The sequence below is a fragment of the Brachyistius frenatus genome, unplaced genomic scaffold, assembly GCF_029030835.1.
Source record: "Brachyistius frenatus isolate BFR_SWC_R1_liver_20210118 unplaced genomic scaffold, ASM2903083v1 Contig_42, whole genome shotgun sequence".
NCBI lineage: Eukaryota > Metazoa > Chordata > Actinopteri > Embiotocidae > Brachyistius > Brachyistius frenatus.
Genome location: NW_027210641.1, coordinates 2,204,972 through 2,223,536, shown reverse-complemented (window position 1 = coordinate 2,223,536; position 18,565 = coordinate 2,204,972). Strand labels below are relative to the sequence as shown.

Below are 18,565 nucleotides of genomic sequence, written 5' to 3'. Positions count from 1 at the left end.
ATTTGAGGCAGCAGTTTGTGTTTTAAATTTCACAATGTTTTTTGTTGTTGTTGTTGTTCTTTTTATGTATCACACTGCATTTAAATAGTTTTTTATTGTCATTAGTGCAGTTCAACACTTTAACATAAAGGTGTCAGACGTACCATCTGTGAGGTATCCAAAGAGACGATGGTACGAGTTTCCTCTGCGGGGCATTCGAGGGCGCTCGAGACACTCGTCCCTCCTGAGAAAAAAAAAAACAGCTGTTACAATAAAGCCCGTTTTTATAGCAGACATTTTGACTCGTCAGAGTAGAAAAACCACAGGTGGAATTAATGATTACATAAAGTATCCCAGTACATCATCACAGTCAACCAACTCGCTCAAAATCAGGACGTCCTCTGGGGGGGAATGCAGCCATCATTAATACTGATGTCCTTCCCCTGCTGTGACAAGTCAAAATATCCCCAAGAAGGAGACACAAAGGTGGAACTCACACACAGACCATGTGATCATACTGGAAAAGTTTCCTGGTTTCATATTTTTAAAACAAACAAGCACACTTACGCCCCAGCAGAAACTCTGGCTGCAGACACAAAGGATCGAGAATCCGAGACATAATACCTAATTATTAATACCTGCTGATTACAACTGAAATGTGTCTATAAAATTGAGTTTTGATGAAAATGCTGAAGCTCTTAAAGATTTCATGATTTAACTCATTACTTTGTCAGTTTTAAAGCATTTTATTTTGAAAAACAAAAACCCTGCTGTGTTCAAGTAAATGTCTTGTTTTGTCTCCCATAAATCACTTTTGTACTATTTCAGAGAACTATTATCAAATATTTCAGGTTTTCAGACTGTGAACAGCTTCTCCTCTGGCTGTGGTTCACGAGATTCTTCTGATGTGACTGAATACTTCAGGATTTCATTGAATAAATGAGAAGACTGACATTTACTGATTGTATGATTTTTTTACGAACCTTTTCATAAACTGCTGTAACACTATTAAAATCAATTTCTGCTATCATGCCGTCGTGATATAGTAGATAGATGTGAGTGACAGGAGACGTTGGTGGAGTGAGAAAAAGGGATTACATATGACATGCATCATGTGCTTCGGGTGATTGCCAAGTATTAGCGAAGTGTGCTCTTATTTTCTTGATGTTCCAGTACAAAAGCCACACAGCAGGGAAGGTAATCCAGCATAGCATCTACTGCCCCGTCAGCATTACATTATGTATCAGGTTTATTTATCCACAAAAAAAAAAAAAAAAAAATCAGGAGCACGGGTTGAGAATAAACCACATATTTAAAGTTCATGCAAAAGAAATGTATTCGTGTGCTGTTTATATTGTAGGTTGTGCTGATTCAAGTCCTTGACGCCAGGACTCACCTCCATATGGTATCAAACAAACATCGTGTTTGCACGCCAGCTCCACAATTTTCACGACATCATTGTGACAGTCTGCAAAAACATAGAAGATCATTTTAAGAAAAATTAGAGGACCGTCATAAAGGAAGTGTTTTCATTTACCAGCTTATACTTGTTCATATAAAAACAAATGCAGCAACGGAAATAAAAGACGGCACGTAACAATATATGCATAAAGCTGACAATATATACATATAGGAGAGCACGGGGGGCCAGCGGGGAGGCAGGGTATCTTTTGATTTGCCCGGGGCTTTCCTCAGGCGGAGTCACACTGCATGAAGCTACGCTCTCCTGGGTGGGATGTGCTGGATCAATACAGACGTATTCTAACCAATCACAGAGCACACATCCATTCACGCTGGAGTGGTGAGTGAGTGGGAAGAGCTGCAATACCCACCTCCATGGATGTGCTTGACTGGCCTCGAGTGCTTTAAGAGGCGGTGAGAAATGCTTACATTTTAGTGCATTTTGCCATCCAATTAAACACACAGCTTTGGCCGCGGATTACAGCTCAACGAACTAAACATTCACAGCTTGACTTGGAGGGACTACTGACAAATGCAAATTACAGATCAAAATACCCATTAGATACATAGTAAATGAGAATATATTTGCAGGGTTGGAAAAGTTGAAATTCGGTGCCAGTGAGGATGAGAATAAACCCTCAGTTGCTCTGTGATTTGCTGCCCATTTGGGAGGCTGCTAATCAAGTTTCAACCATCAGTCAACACTCATTTGCATGATAAAATAGTGCCAGCCATAACAAGAGAAAACCAATCTCAGAATCATAATTCATGGGTGTACTGTGCCGGGCCAGACTGTGGAGTATTGGGTGTCAACCATCCTCCCCCTGACGCTTCTTATTAAGCTTTCACTCATACATATTAATATCCCTGCCTCTGCAGAGATTAACCCTTTAAATCACCTAAGCCAGTGGGGGCGATCAGTGATGCTACGTGGGAGGAGAAAAACAGACTAATGGGAGAAAAAATAAAAAAGTGATAATACAGCTTCTGCGCTCACTTGGCCAAACCACCATATCTGGAACACGACCGAATTTCCCCTCTCGCAGAGCGAAGATCTCGTGTAGGCAGTGGCCTGAAAGAAAACACAACACAACTTTTAATATATTCGTCACAAATAAAGCTACTATCGCTGAATTTCAAGTTGGTTAGAGTATTTTTTTTTTTTTTTTTTTGTGCCTTACCGTGGGCACGAAACACTCGGTCCTCTGCATCGTGAGAGAAGGGAATACCCGTCGACTTCAGTTCTTCCACGAAGGCCTCGTTCAGAGTGGGCGGCTGCACACCGCTGCTGTTCAGAATGGGCTGACACAAAACAAACCGTTGTGGTTTTGGTAGCTGCGACTAAATGCTGAGCATTCCCGTTCGATGCAAACATGAGTGGCACTCACTGTTGCTGGAGTTTTATGCTGCATACTGGCACCGAACGTGTCTTCGAACCAATCTTTGAGACCAGGCATGATCATCCCACTGAGTCTATACCTGCATCGCGTAAAGGAGGACACATCATGTGATCTACCAATTAAAGATAATCAACTAAGACTCATGTTTTTGTGATTTCCAGCAGTGGAAGCAAAAACCTGGAATTGAAAGTATCTAAATACTTGACCGGGTTAATTCATTTGGAAAACCAGACGTGAGACCAATAAGAAGAAAAGTAGGAGCTCGGAGTCCAGTGACGTTATTACACAAGCAGAGCAGCGAGCCAGAGCTGCTCATGTCATCACCATCTCTAGAACAATTGAGCTGCTGGCACAGCCTGAGCCATCAGGGGACTGGAGAGCACCTTTGTCCATGAAACATACTCTATAATGAAAAACCCTCAGTCACAGCAAGCGCTGAAGGGGAGAACGTCGTCTACGCCGCCCCGCCTCGGTTTCTGTACAGCAGCCAGGAAGCGTTTTAGTTGGGAGGACACGGTGCATTGTGTGGCGCGCACTTTCACAGGAGGCGACAATCTGCTATGCAACATCCTTTTTAGCTCAAAATAAACCCTGGTGCACGCTGTGCCACTTCTCTGTTTTAACTGAAGCAAGTGAAAACGACAAAAACAGGACACGTACACTTGCGCTCTACTGATGGGAGGCATCGACAAGGTGTGAACAGAGATACTCTTCTGGCTGTAAACTGAATATTCAGTCAGAATGAGGAGGATATGCTTTTTTTGGACACCAGCAACCATTAAAACTAAACTTTTTTTCCTCCAACATTATTTGGTCTCCCTAGAGACATATAAATAATTCCCTGCATAATATGATCCATTTTTGAACAGACTGGAAAGTAATTTGTGTTCATGAGGACCCGAGTTTGTCTGCTGAAAATCACAAACATTGACCTTCTCAGATGACAATGAACAGTTTAAATGCCAAACACTAGGTGGCAGTAGCACCACATTGTTGTGAGCGTAGGAAGGAGGCAGCAACTGATTTCAAAGTAAGGGCTGTAAAAAAGATCAATGCATAACTTCAAACCTCAAGTCCCACAAACACAACAAATGCTGAAGCTTAAAACTGTGGTTAAAACAAGATTAGAGGCAGCGGGGGACACTTCATTGTTTTTACTAAATCTTCAACAGATAAGAATCAGCTGTAAGAGCAGTGGGCGTTATTACACTTTACCTTTTGCCAGTAAATTCTGCTTGGCCTTTCTTATTGAAGAGGAATCTCGAATCGCTGTATCCCCAGCCATTCCACTTCATAATCTCCTGCCTGTGGAAAAATAAACATTGCCACAGGTTAGGATAACAAGTAATACTCTGCAATTTAGACATGACATGAAATACCATCATCACAGGACGTTACCAAAACACGTGTTAAGGTTTCCCTGAGGAGGGACACTCGGTGTATTCTCAACTTGCCATCTCACAACAGGTTTGGCATTTGCAATTTCCTCAAGACAAAATAGGAAAGTCCTTCCTGACAATCTGATACTTCATGCTGATATTTGAACGACCGGACATCAAGAATATCACCGAGAGAAAGCATCATACTCTCTGAATTTCATTTACAGCCTTTCCATTCATCCGAGGTGAAGTCCGGCACACCTTCAATAAACGCACTGCTCACGTAGTAAAGTGTTCTAGCAACATATCCATCGACAGCGGAGGAAAACTGCCTCAGCTGTTTTCAATGGAACATGTTAAAAGTATTCTACATTTATGTCAATAATGCTCCGGTTTTACGATGAGGTCCAAATGTGTAAAGTAACAAGATTGCACTGATTACTTAAATGGCAAATAAACATGAGCCACACTTTCTATTCCTTGCTGTAAAAACATGAAACCACTTGGGGAGAAGTAGCCAAAGATTATAAAGATGGTTGTGCTTGTAAAAAAGACGCAGAATTTCTCAAACAAACGCTGCTGTTCTGTTACTGTTGAGGGATATTTCTATATAATAACTGCTTAACAAGCACAGATGATGGATCCTTGTCTTTGCTCTAATATTGCACAAAGCATGAGTGCTGTGCTTAGACTCGTTGCAGGAAGACAGATCCACAATAACTCACGGGTACTCGGGATGGAGGCTAACAGTGGAGTAGAAAACATGATTAAGATTAAGACCTGACAAAATGGAGCTTCCGATGAATTACGTGAGGGTGACACATTTGAGTCACACTTTGATGAATCCTGTTGCTGCCAAACATACTGAATAAAAATGTGTGAATAAATGATGCAAGTGTTTGTAAAGGTTGGTGAATACAGACTACAAACTTTCACACATTTACCAACATAACTATCTCAGTCTGTATGAAAATGTTCTGTTCAAAGGCACAACAGTAGGTCTTGATTAATTTCTTTTGATAAGCCGAGCTGCTTCCTGTGTGTGACTCAGACTCTACACACACAACATCTGTTGCATGTCTGTCCATCCTTGAAGTGGGATCATCTTCGGCTGTTCCTCCTCAGGTTTTACCGTTTTTTGTTTTTTTTACCCTTAATGGTTTTTGTTTTTTTTGAGTTTATGAGCAAGATCTGGTTTAAAAATAAGGGCTGACATGTTTTATAGACAGTGAGGAAAATGTGATTTATAATTTTGAGCAGTTTATGAATAAAACTGCCTTGACGTGACTTATTTTGGATATAACAAATTGATGGTGAACAACTGGAGCTTAGAAACTTTACAACCCCAAAAATCTGACAGAATAATGCAGCAGCTTCGAATGCAGAAAGGAAATTCCCTCTTTTCTACGTGTAAATAACTATCTTAAACTTGCAAGACACTGGGTATTTAAAACCTTTTTCAATATAGAATGAGGTTTCTACAATCAAATCAAATATGCACTGATTCGGGGAAGGAAATCGCCCACAGTTTGGAAATACGTTTTCTGTTAGATGTCAATCTGCTGTGAATATGTGGCATGCAGGCTTCAGTGAATAGTATAACTAGAACAACTATGCATTTTATATACAAGTAATAATACAAGTAAATATCCTTTTAAAACTGCATCAGTGCTGGTTTCAGCTTTGGCTTCCGGAGACTCAACATAACCTGCAAGTCAGGATCCTTTAGAAAGAACTGAACTCGACACGCAAGAAAGGTGGCATCAAGAAGGGTTGCACTATTCCCCGTGAAATCCTTTGACTGAACTATTACTGTATATAATATATATAGATATATACTGTACTGTATATACTGTGCATTTTATATTTTTTACTGCTATTTTATTGCTTTTCTATTATTCTATTATTATTATCTTATTGCTTCTGTATGCTGCTGTAGCAAAAAAATTTCCCCTCAGGGATTAATAAAGTAACTTCCTAACCTAACCTAACCTACTGTGATTGTATTGATGGACAAACCCACTGAGTGTTTAACCATTAAACCGCCTTTAGTGCTTTTTCAACAGCATTTCCTTTGGCAAAACAGACTGGAGTAGAAGACATAATATTTGACTATATTATCAGTGTCATATTGGCCAAAACAGGACATGATGCAATTCACAAGGCCAAATGCAGCATACTTCTGATTGTACAATGTACAATTGCCGCTGCTGTTATCTCAGACTGACGCTAGATGTCAGCTCAGACTGGTGCCGGTTCCTCAAGAGGAGCTGAGCTGCCAATAGGTTGGAAGTCAGACCACCACTTGTCCTGACCAATCAGACAAACACAGGGAACAGAACTTTCATTGTCTCCATAGACTGATGTTAAGACGCAAATTAAATGCTTATTTCCCCAAAAGTATGTCCTAATAAATGACCAGACCTCATTCAGTCAAACAATCAGCTGTTAAAACATCTACTCTAGTAAGGTCAAGAGCCGAAATACAGCACTCAGCGTAGTTATTGAACAACAGAGCAGAAGGAAACATAATGCGTCATTAATGGTTACAGTTACAGTAACATTAACATTAATAGTAACAGTTAGTTACAGTTACAGTAACATTAATAGTAACAGTAATAGTTACAGTAACATTAATAGTTACAGTGGCAGTAATAGTTACAGTAATAGTAACATTAACAGTTACAATAACAGTTACAGTAACATTAATAGTTACAGTTACATTAACAGTAATAGTTACAGTAGCAGTTACAGTAACAGTAATAGTTAGTAACAGTAATAGTTACAGTAACAGTAATAGTTACAGTAACATTAATAGTAATAGTTACAGTAACAGCAACAGTTACAGTAACAGTAATAGTTAGTAACAGTAATAGTTACAGTAACATTAATAGTAATAGTTACAGTAACAACTTTAACTACTTTAAAGTAACAACTATTCGACAAAAAGCAGCTACTTAAAGCTTCGATTAATCGACTCGGATAACCGGGGCATCACTAAACGCCGAAAGAGCAGCCATTTCCAGCTCAACTCTTATGTTGGGCTTTTACCACCTCGCTGTCTCACGACCAAAGAAACGAAGAAAGGCTCCGGGGGACTTTGAGAACCGGACCGGACCGGACCGGACCGGACCGGACCGACTCCCAGCCGCACCCACCCCGAAGACAGCTCAGGAGCGTTAGCTAGCAGGCTAACGCCCGTCCGCTCCAGCTGCGGCTCTCGGTTCATTTGGTTCGGAGGAGAGAGGACCGCCAGCCCGGCGCTGGACGCCACCCAGACGGCTCCGGTCGGGCTGGTAAGTCGCTAAATGTTTGACTTACTATCCAGCCGGAGCCACAGAGAACGGACCCTTGTCCCGCCGTACCATCACAGCCGTGTACCTCACCTCCTCCTCGGAACCGTCTTCCCCTCGCCGCTGGACACTTCTGGCTTGGTCTCCGGGGCTTTGCACTCCGCGGCTGCGACGGCCGAGTCCCGGTCCCCCGGTCTCCGTAAATGTCCGGCGATTATACTCAGTCTTTGCTGCGCGACCCGTCGCCTGTCGGGGCTGCCGTCGGACGCCATGCTGCTTCCGTGTTTGTGACGGGAGGGAGCGGATCCATCCGGGCGGCTGTCAGGGGTCAGGCCGGGGGAGCGCGCTGCGTTCACGGCCCGTAGGAAATACTCAGGCCGCACGAATTACGCAAAAGTGGCAAACGTCGGTGAATGTAAAAGAATTACAGGATTCTCCGGTGGGAAAGAAAGAAACGACGATATTAATTGTAAGCAGAAGTATTCAGGTCCTTTACTAGGACCTGACCAACTGTAACTGAAGCTGTCAGTGAATTGTAATGGAGTACAACACCTACCATTGAGATATAGTGGAGGAGGAGTAGCCTGTATAAATGGAAATAGTTCAATTTGTATTTTAGTACAGTACCCGAGAAAAATGTACTTAGTTACATCCCACCACGGATTACAACATAATACCGTATGATAGATATTATAAATTGTTATTTTTGTTTTGTTTTGTTAAATTGTTATTGGGCCGGATTAGAGCTAAAACAGTAAATCGATTGATTAGACAATTAACAGTTCAGACAAAATATGCACTGGGCTTTTTTTTTTTTTTTTCACCTTAGGACCCATCAAATGAATCAGCGGATGAATTCATAACAAGAAAAGTATCCTGAGTTGAGACCGTTGATCAGATATGTTTAAGGGACGGGTTTCTGTGCATGGATTGAGGTCAGTGCAAATATGAGGGAATGACACATTCTGCTTGTAATTATGGTAGGATTCAGAGTAAAAGGGTCATTATTGTATGTTTTTAGTCTTTTTGTACAACCCTCAAATCAAAAAATAGCACACAGTTATACAAATGACAAGTTCCTATTTCTTTGTGAAGTAGAACTGACCAGAAGCACTGGAATGCACCATTTAACGCATTTCCCAGCATGCTTTGCAGTGTGCTATAGGCCTCGTTGCACATATGGTCCACTGACTGCTGAGACTGGAATTTATAGTCATTTGGCTTAAAGAGTAGAAAAGGCGTTGAAGCCTTCTAGTTTCCTGCTTGGTATATTCAACAGTTTATAAGGTAAAAAGAAAATATACATGGGCGCTCCGAATAATGCAAGAATTTGAACAGAGGACCAAAAGTAGTAACATACAACTAATCATAGCTGAGAGTTTAACATCAGAATTACCTAAATTTATACTGTAGTCTGTATTTTTGTAAATGTGATAAGGTAAACCCCAGATAATAAATGCATAGATTGACACTAAACCTTTTTAATTGCATTGTGTCCAAAATTCGGCAGCTTATCCGACTTTTTGCATTTATTACATTATCAAAATTCCTTGTGTAATCTTCATGACGTGGATTTGAAAATACAGTTACGTGAAACGGAGTGACAGCACTGTTTACCTTTCTGCCTCACCTCACCAGCGTGGCTTGTGTTTCCATATGTTACACAGAGGCTCGCTTTAAGTGAGGATTCAACACAAAGTTATAGTGCATAAATGACAAGGAACAATATTGTGGAAAGCAAACGGTTAAACGATAATGAAAAAAAATGGAACAGAGGCGGAAAAATGCGTAAAATACAGAAAAACTTTATTTGAGAAAATTGTCATTTTTAAAGACAAACATTTCAATAATGCTGTAAACTAAAATATCCAGATGTTTGAGGATTCACTTCCCGCCGGTTAAAGTTTTTTACTCCCAAAACAAAGTTCTGTAATGCACTGACTGCAGGCAATTAGAGTCTGAGTGTATCACAGAACTTTATTTGGAAAGCCACAGTGCCACCTCATAGGTCTGTCCTTGTGTGGAACCTTATCCTCCTCAGGACTCGGTGCTCCTTTTAACCTGCAGCAAGGCACAAAAAGCAAGCAAAAAAAACAGGACAGCCATGTTGTATCATCTCTTTTCATTGTGTTCACTCCAATCTAAACTATATAGGACTGGAAATTGGTGTAATTTGCAAAAGACTATAGAGCAAGAAGTGTAGGCCTGATGCTTCACAGAGGGCCTACAGAAAGCCTTGCTGTGTGGTGGGCCCTCCCTAGAGTCACAGGTAAAGCAGGCCGGGTGGAGTCTTTTTACACATTATCAGATCTATGCAGAGATTATTAAATGGATAAATATCATTTGTGCCATTGTTGGTCCTGTAGTACACCCTCCACCCCCCAAAAAAAATGATCCTAAAATATATTTACTTACCTCTTCAAACCTGACCATCTGGTCACGTTTGCAAAGTTGACACATTAACTAATCTGGCTGACATGTTTGAAGTTTACACTTTTGCTGATTTCTTTGCTGGGATTATTTCACTCCTGTGCCGGGCTGTCATTCACTCTACCTGTTGCATTTACACAACGTTAAGGATTGAACAGGCCCTGGGGAATGGGCTTTTCACTGAACAATAGAGATAGATATGATAGCGATGAGCGGAAGGGCAGAAGGGCAGCTGAGCTCCAGGAGTATTAAGTTCTATCAGTCTGAAGGTAGTTAGGAGACGTCATCTGCAATCAACTGACAGCAACTTCAGAAGTGCAAAATAATGTAACAAAACAAACAGTGCCATGAATAAATCACAATATGGACAATGATTTCCGTCAAAAGTAAAACGATCAAGGTAAACTAAGTCCTGCAAGTCATACTGTACCTGATATAGGTAGACGCAAGGGGACCAGCTGCAATCCAACACGAGGGGCAAATAGTCTTGATCACAAAATGCAAAGGCAGAAATGGAGCCGAGGACACGGCGGACCGAGGCTGGACATTCAAAATGCAAACGCCTGTTTTTCTCAGCGGTTGATGTCCGTCTGCGGACTTGCAGCGCTCCAATCGTAAGGTGGCCACCGCCGCTTTTACCTTTTCTTCCCCCAGCGCTGTGCAGTTCACTATATGCAGCTGGAAGAATGTCGACGTGGAGCTGCCAAACGTGAACGCGTGCTCATGAGCGCGCACGAGAGGGGGAAAAAATAGGCTGTTTTAGTGTAATTTCACGCAGTGGCACAGTGAGCTGCACCAGTGTGAGGTTCTTTACAGATAGGTGCCACAGGCAGGACCAAGTCGGTCTTATTACCCTGACATATTTCAAAAGACACTTAATTACAGCTCGATCTGACTTCTGACTTCACTGAGGTGTCAGACTGGTTAACATTTCATTAACTGTCAGACTGTATGACTCTTAACCACTTTCTTAAGTGATCTTGGATCCACTGAAGTTTATGGTAAGGTGTCTGTCCTGTCCACCATCATGAGAGAAGTTACTATTCCTTCATAGGAAAATAGTAAATAAACAACAACACTATTACCAAAGGTCTGTGTTCAGATCTTAGTCAAAGTTCAACGTGTTATCAACAAGTGGAAAGTAGTCTCTGTGGAGAATGTCCTTTTCAAAGCATTACTCCACATTGTATTCCTGGATTATCATTACTGATAGCATTCATGTTTAAGTAGTAGCCCATGTTGTAATGGAGACACGTTTTACTGTTGTTGTTGGGTTTTTTTTGATTGAGCTACAGCACCAGTATTATTATACTTTAGTGTAATACTTCAGTAAATGTGCATCTTACGAGTAAATCATGTTAGTGGTACTACCTGTTATACACCCAGCTGTGGCTTTAAGTATAAACCTTTTTCATGAACTGTAGGTTGACCTACTTTACTGGACCACCTCCATTTCACTTTAACTATATCATAAAGTATATGGGCATATTGTACTGTATGTTTTACTACACTTATTTAACACCTGCAGTTGTCTGTTACTGCAGATTACGGTTTTCCATACAAAATAGGCTATTTGATAAACAAATAAAAGACAAATCAATCCTCAAGATTATGCTATGCAAAAGGTATCAGTTCAAATTAGCTCCAGTTCAACCAATTAATGTCAAGACATTATAATGATGATGAAATCAAATATCTTAGGCTACACTGGCAGCGGTTGTTCTGCATAATGATGAGTTTGACCTGTTCTGAACTGTTAAATTGACCTTTGAATATGTGGCTTTTACTTGCAGAGGAGTGAGTGCTCTTCTGAGTGAGCAGTGGATCCACGGGACATTAGGGCCCCAGGGCCTCCAGCTCCACACCGGACACCCTCAGCAGCAGGGGGCGCTATGCACCTAACAACAGTCTCCTGATGACGGAGTTCAAATAGAAATAGGTTGCAGTTTTGCATCAGCTGCGTCACGCGCCGCTAAAAAAAACCCTGTTTGGTATTTTCATTAAGAGTAGTTTATTTATCTGAGGCATGTTCAAAATGAAACGCACATAAATATGTTATGTAATTTTTTTATTTTTTTTTTTTGGTAACAATTTAATTGCACTATCTGCTCCGGCCTCCACGCGCATGCACACACGGGGTCTGTTATCTGCAGCCTCATAGGCCGCTGAGAGGGGGACGATCCCGGCGCCGCAGCTCGGTGGGCAGGGCCGGGGCTTCGGTAACGTTCAGTAACGTTCATTAGATTTGGAGGAAGCGTTATTTCCCTCTGAGCTCAGCTGCTTCGACGGACCGTATCGGCTCCGGACCGCTCGCCATTTTAATCTGCCATTGGAGGACTAAAACCCAGCCAGCAGTCAGAAGGTGTGTTTCTATTCCGGCCGGACAGCTTCTCCATGATGATGGAGATGGAGGTGATGCGTTCCAGTCAACAGGTAAATACGGCATTTCTGACTGGACTAACACCGGCTGTCAACTTCCACTGAGGGAGACAGACTTCAGGCCAACTTTTGAATGTTTGCTGTTCCAAACAAGACACCCGGTGCCATAATGACATGACGCAGTGAAGACGTTATCATGTACAAATATCCGCGTAAATGTTGTCACAGCGCGAGGCTGTGTTCAGTTGGAGATGTTCCGGTTGCCCTCTGTAACACTTTCAGTTCTGCAAGTCATCCACTTGTGACGTTCTTCCTCGACAGGAAATCAAATTCATATTATGGTTCAAAAATAAAACCGCTTTCAGGGGTTTTCAGAATAAAACTGCAATGTTTCTTTCATTCTGACAAGTTTGGTAAACAGCAAGCTGGACTGTCCGGAGCCGTTTCTCGTAACTGTGTCCCTCCTCCTCCTCCTCCTCCTCCCCCCCACTCCCTTAAAGCATGTGATACCATATCTGATATAGTACAAGCTTCTCACCACAGTGAAGGACTTCTGTAACACTGCTGCCTCTGTTGGTGTTTCATCATGTTAAAGCCCCACAGCCCCGGCTTGTCTTCCCAAATATGTTCATGTAGTCTGACTGAAGCCTCGAAGGGGCCCGGACATCTTCTGCGTTGGGGGTAAACCTGTCACGAGTAAAAGGGTTCAGTGGAAGTACAAAGCTGAGTGATGGGAGGCCTGAAGGGCCGTCTGGGAACACGTGCAGCTGCGTTTCATCATCCTTGGTCAAGGGTGGATGTCCAGTGAAATGTGATGAAAGAAGGTGTAATAACCCACCAGAGGCAGGTTCCCCTTTGAGGCCCTTGTGTTTGAGCTGAGAGGTAAATGAACAACTGGCACGAAAAGCTGGAGGAACCATCAGCTATCAGATTGGCTTGTTGTCAAAATATGTTTTGGAGCCTGTATTTCCTGCTGGTTGTTGTTTGCTCTGTGTGGTTAGTGTCCAATTCAAAGCCAGGGCGTGTTTGGCTGGTGTCTCTGTCACTGTAGTCCGGCAGAGATGTTGGGAAATTGGAGTACTTTTCTCAGCTTGTTTCCTTGTTCCGATGCCAATCTGGGTCTCGTGACATCTGTGACACAACACCTGATCTGTGACACGCCCACATTCACCCAATCTACTTCTCATCATGAACTAAATAAACTCTGGTGGAAGAAGTCAACTTTGACTCTGTGACATTTTTATAACATCATAACTCTCCAGTGTCGGTGAAAGTCACGATTCAAATTCCATTGTGTAAACAACAGACCTTTTTCTTCTTTTTTCTGGACATGTGATTGTTTTCAAGGGACTCGTCTGAGATTATAAAGTGTGACTAACAGAGAAGTGGGGGGGTTTTTGTGTGTTTTTTTTTTTTTAAGTTTAGAAAACACGAGCGACCTCGAACTTTTTTTGTGAACTTCCTCATTCCTGCCGAGGCCATAATTTGCGGTCGTGTGCTCACCTCTGGGCCGGCGAGGCAGGTTTATAGTAGACTGCCCTCGTAGCGTGTAATCCCTCCGTGGTCATGCTTCTGATGCAACACTGAGGCAAAGAGGGTTAGTGGGTTCTTATTTTGCAGTGGCACAGTTGTAGTTAGACAAACTGTCAACAATGTCTTAAAATATGTCGTGTGCTACTATAATTACTGTCTAAAGGTTAATGACACACTCTTTATTTTCCTTTCATGAGAAAACATCATCTTATCACATTTTGTCAACAGTTTCACTTCCTCTTTATTGTGCATTGTTCTGCTTTGTGCTTTCTTTCCCCTCGGCGTCCTCCAGGCTGCGTCTGTTCTCCGCCTATATAACCGAGTATTATGATGCTGTTTATGATGCCCGAATCTGAGGAACAAACAAGTCACATGTTTTCTGGTGAAACTAGTGTCTGGGTTTTATGCAACATCCCGAGGTCCTTGAGAAACGGCTTCCTTCTGTAAATACATTCTGCTTAAAAGAGCAGCATGATTTATCTTTAGACATTCTTGTTTAAAAAGGCAAATGTTGTTTGGACTGTGGCAGGAACTCAACAGGAAGCGCTATTAAATTACTACTCCGAGTTCGCTGGTTCCAAATGTTCTGTGTAAATGTAGGATGAGATTATTGTAGTGTTGTGCTGAGATTAGTCATCAACAGCTGTTGTTATTTACTTGAACACATAGCAAGGAAGAAATTGGGGAAACCAGGCTGGTAATTCCACCCAGCGACACATCAACATTCATAATTATATTTGGTTACATATATGATTCATCACATGTTCTCCAAACTCAAAGATAAACTGGGTTCTTTAAAACTACCTGTGTTCTTAAATATATGTGCGAGATTTGAATTCTCTTTGAGAGTAACTGGAAACTAAACCATCATTTTAAATGGAGAACGTTTTGGTAAAAGATCCCCGACTGTGAGTTTGAATGCGACAAAGGAATTCACACCTCGGTGTAATCGACTGCTTCCCCCGGAAAGAGTATTGAATGAGCATCCGTGTGTTCTGCTGGTGCGTGGTGGCAACGGGGGAAAGAGAGAAGAACATTTATTATTCATGCAGCGTCTCCCTCTTGACATTAGTGCCAGTGTTGTTGTGAATGATACGGAGGGACGGGGTGTGGCAGGTGGAGCGGCCACGTTTCCCAGCAGGGACGTTGTTGATCGTATTCTCGGTGCGGGACAGCATGGCCGCCGCCGACTCCCTAAAGCGCTCTGCGGTTGTCTCTTCCAGGACATGGACCTGATTGACATACTGTGGAAGCAGGACATCGATCTCGGCGCCAGGCGGGAGGTGTTCGACTACAACCACCGTCAGAAGGAGCATGAGCTGCAGAGGCAGCGGGAGCTGGAGGAGGAGAAGAGGCTGCATCTGCTGCGGGAGGAGGAGAAGGCCCTGCTGGCCCAGCTGCAGCTGGACGAGGAGACGGGAGAGTACATTCCTCGGCCGCCACCCGGCGCCCCGCTGCAGTCGGCCGTCACACCTCTAGAGGTTACGCAGGTACGAGCACGTGCCCTCATTACTCATGTCGGAGGTGGAGCACTCCCACCTGATGCGATAGGCTCCGGTGGCGGTGTAGCTAGGTAACCACCTCTGCTGGTATAATTACAGAAGCACAGGTGGGTCTGTCGTTTTGCATCGATGTCGTGTGCTGCAGAAACGACTCTACAGAGACCTGAGCTCTATAAATATCAAATCATGTGCTGCTTTTGAAAGGACGATCTGCCACCACGGATGCCAGCCGGTAAATGAAATAACGTGCTTCAACTTCTGCTGCAGAATGTCGGCTTCACAGGGGAGACCGGTGGTGCGATGTCCTTTGATGAATGTTTGCAGCTACTGGCGGAGACGTTTCCTGTAGAGGAGTCAGAGGTGAGCGTGTTGACTAAATTATTACCGCAGATTTAACCGCCTCCGCCGTGACCTCCGGTTGTATAAAAAACTGATTTGTCCCGCAGAATCCTTCCGTTTGCCTGGACACGCCTGCTGTTGCTGTCCCCATCATGATGTCCCCCGAGCAGCCGGCTCTGTCGCCGGCCGTCCTCACCCCCGGTCAGCTGACCCCGCCACCGAGGATGTCTCCGGACTTGGAGCAGGCCTGGATGGAGCTGTTGTCCCTCCCTGAGCTGCAGGTATAAAACGGGGATTCAGTCCCACGGCGATCTTTGCTGTGGAACAAACACCCAACGAATGCATGAATGGCAGGATCATGGCATTAGAGGACAAACCCTTTTTCTGTTTGTCCTCTGAGTGGGACGTCATACGTGTGAGACGGGTGCAGACAGCTCATTCCAGTCTGATTTATGTATTTGTCAAATCTGTTTAAAGAATCTTTGTCAGTTGACTACCTTCATCCAGCAGATTATTGTGAGTGGGTGTGTCTCTGTTCAAACCTTTGCTTAGTAGTTGAAAGGTGAAGATTTGTGCAGAGTAGGTTTTTTTTCAGAAGCTGCTTTATCAGTTTGGTTTCAAGGCACCTCATATTTGCATTAGCTGATGGGTGGAGCTATGTGCCATTAATTGCCCTCACCTCTCACCACAATAGACTGGACTATAGTCCTGATCATAAAATAGTATTTTAATACTTGATCTGATAAACTGCTGATGAGACTGATAATGGGTAGAATTTAGTTTTGGTTCTGGTGAACTGCTTGTTGGAGATCAAAATGGTCGGTTGACTTTAAAAGCAACAGGGAGCATCTAGTTAGTGTGAGATACGTTGAGATACAACCAGTTCAACCAGGATTTATCTGGCAAACACCAGTCGACTGGAGTAACTGGATGGGTCGATGGCCTTGCCAACACAAACTCTGTTCAGTGATGATAACAGTTTAAACTGAAAATGACAATCTTATTTCAACATATCTCAGGCTCCGATGTTTGAGGATTAACGGTTAGATCATTACAAACAATCCCACTTTCAACGTGTGCTACGCAGCCTCCTGTTGTACGATTTGTCTGAAGATTTTCACATTTCATATGCTGGAAAACGCTTCAACTTTAACTGTGATATGTGACTTGACTGTCCTTTTATTAATGGTTCTACATCTTTCTGGTCTTTCTTCTAGCAATGTCTAAACATGCAAATGGAGGACACACTGGCGACGACGACTTATCCTCTTCCCAACAGTCCTGAAGGACAGAATCCGAACTTCTCTTTTTACCCGATGACCAACGTCCCAGACGGGAAAACAAACAGTTTAAACGTCGGTCCTGCAGAGTTCATGGCTTCGTTTGATGGCTCTGTTCCCAGTATGGCTCCGTCTGACGACCTCAGCCATATGAAAATAAAAGCTCCTCAGTTAAATGCAAACTTCGGTGCAGAAAGTTTCTGCGACATATTCTATCCCGCCGCTATGCCGGAGGAGGGCAGCGTTCAGAGCGGCCTCGAAGGAAATGAAAGTAGCGCCGCGTCTGACGTCCCGAACACGGCACCCCTGACTTCCATGGACCTTCGCAGCCTCTCACCCGGAGATGCGTTCGAGAGGGGCAAACTAAATTTGACAGCAGAAGTGCCCGACTCCGATTCAGGGATCTCTTCCAACGCGAGTCCAAATGCTAGTTCACCTGGGAAGTCTGGATACGGAACCGGGTCCTTCGGTTACAGTGATTCAGACATGGAGGAGATGGACCACAACCCCGGGAGTGCAGAGTCCGACTACTCCGAGATGTTTTCGTTAAATTTCCAACCCGATGATCTGGAGTCGGCAGTTTGCGTATCTGCGACGACCGGGCAGCCGCAGCAGCTGGAAAAGAATCCGAAGCAGCGCAAGGTGGAGCCGTCAGAGGAGAGCGGTCACGACGACGCTCCCTTCACCAAAGACAAGCAGAAGAAACGCTCCCACGTACGTCTCTCCAGAGACGAGCAGAGGGCCAAAGCCCTCAAAATCCCCTTCACCGTCGACATGATCATCAATCTGCCCGTCGACGACTTCACCGAGATGATGTCGAAGCACCAGCTGAACGAGGCCCAGCTGGCGCTGGTCCGCGACATCCGCCGCCGCGGCAAGAACAAAGTGGCCGCCCAGAACTGCCGCAAACGCAAGATGGAGAACATCGTGGGTCTGGAGGGTGAGCTGGACTCGCTGAAGGAGGAGAAGGAGCATATGCTGAGCGAGAAGAGCAAGAACATCACGAACCTGAAGCAAATGAAGCGGCAGCTCAGCAGCTTGTACCTGGAGGTGTTCGGCATGCTGAGAGACGAGAAGGGGAACCGCTACTCTCCGTCGGACTACTCGCTCCAGCAGTCCACCGACGGCAGCATCTTTCTCGTTCCTCGTATTAAAAAGACTTTCAAGACCGAAGACAACCACTAATCTCCTTTGTAATATGGTACTGCATTATCATAGTATACTATGCAATAACTTTGTAGTCACTCAGCTTTAAGTTTTAGCAGCCCAGCAGAACTATTGTATAGTTTTTGCTTACTTCTCTTGAATGTTGTAATATTTTTGATATTTTACTTCTTTTGTACTCTCACAGATTCTTTAACCAATAGTTTGTAAATATAAGCAGCACTTGCTTTTGAGATTGATAAAAATGTTACTGTGTGTGTGTGTGTGTATATATATATATATTGTATATATCATATTTCTGTATGCTAATGATGTTTCAATCATTGTTACTTATTTTATAACTTTCCCTTTATGATTTATTGCCCAGTTTTTTTTTTGTGTTAAATCCCAACTTCTGTTCTTTTAAATAAACTATTCCTATAGCTA

At 43.2% G+C, this 18,565-nt stretch overlaps 2 protein-coding genes across 4 annotated transcripts in view; one reads left to right on the top strand and one right to left on the bottom strand.

Moving 5' to 3' along the window:
* Positions 1 to 7,836, bottom strand: part of agps (alkylglycerone phosphate synthase) — a 27,877-nt gene extending 20,041 nt beyond the window's left edge. The window contains exons 1-7 of one of the 2 annotated variants that reach the window (XM_069702604.1): positions 7,606 to 7,836; positions 4,056 to 4,145; positions 2,829 to 2,919; positions 2,622 to 2,742; positions 2,438 to 2,512; positions 1,376 to 1,447; positions 144 to 223 (exon numbers count right to left, since the gene is read on the bottom strand). In XM_069702604.1, the coding sequence (XP_069558705.1) occupies positions 144 to 223; positions 1,376 to 1,447; positions 2,438 to 2,512; positions 2,622 to 2,742; positions 2,829 to 2,919; positions 4,056 to 4,145; positions 7,606 to 7,784 (708 nt within the window). In that variant the 5' untranslated portion in view covers positions 7,785 to 7,836. Of the gene's footprint in view, positions 1 to 143; positions 224 to 1,375; positions 1,448 to 2,437; positions 2,513 to 2,621; positions 2,743 to 2,828; positions 2,920 to 4,055; positions 4,146 to 7,273; positions 7,364 to 7,605 lie in introns of those variants that run through there. The other variant, XM_069702605.1, reaches the window with a different exon arrangement.
* Positions 7,384 to 18,565, top strand: nfe2l2a (nfe2 like bZIP transcription factor 2a). 2 transcript variants are annotated; one of them, XM_069702602.1, is made up of 5 exons: positions 7,384 to 7,515; positions 15,078 to 15,344; positions 15,624 to 15,716; positions 15,803 to 15,976; positions 16,913 to 18,565. In XM_069702602.1, the coding sequence occupies exons 2-5, from the start codon at positions 15,081 to 15,083 to the stop codon at positions 18,158 to 18,160; spliced, it is 1,779 nt and encodes a 592-aa protein (XP_069558703.1). In that variant the 5' UTR covers positions 7,384 to 7,515; positions 15,078 to 15,080; the 3' UTR covers positions 18,161 to 18,565. The 2 variants fall into 2 exon arrangements, with proteins under 2 accessions (XP_069558703.1, XP_069558704.1); XM_069702603.1 differs by lacking the exon at positions 7,384 to 7,515 and adding an exon at positions 12,119 to 12,375.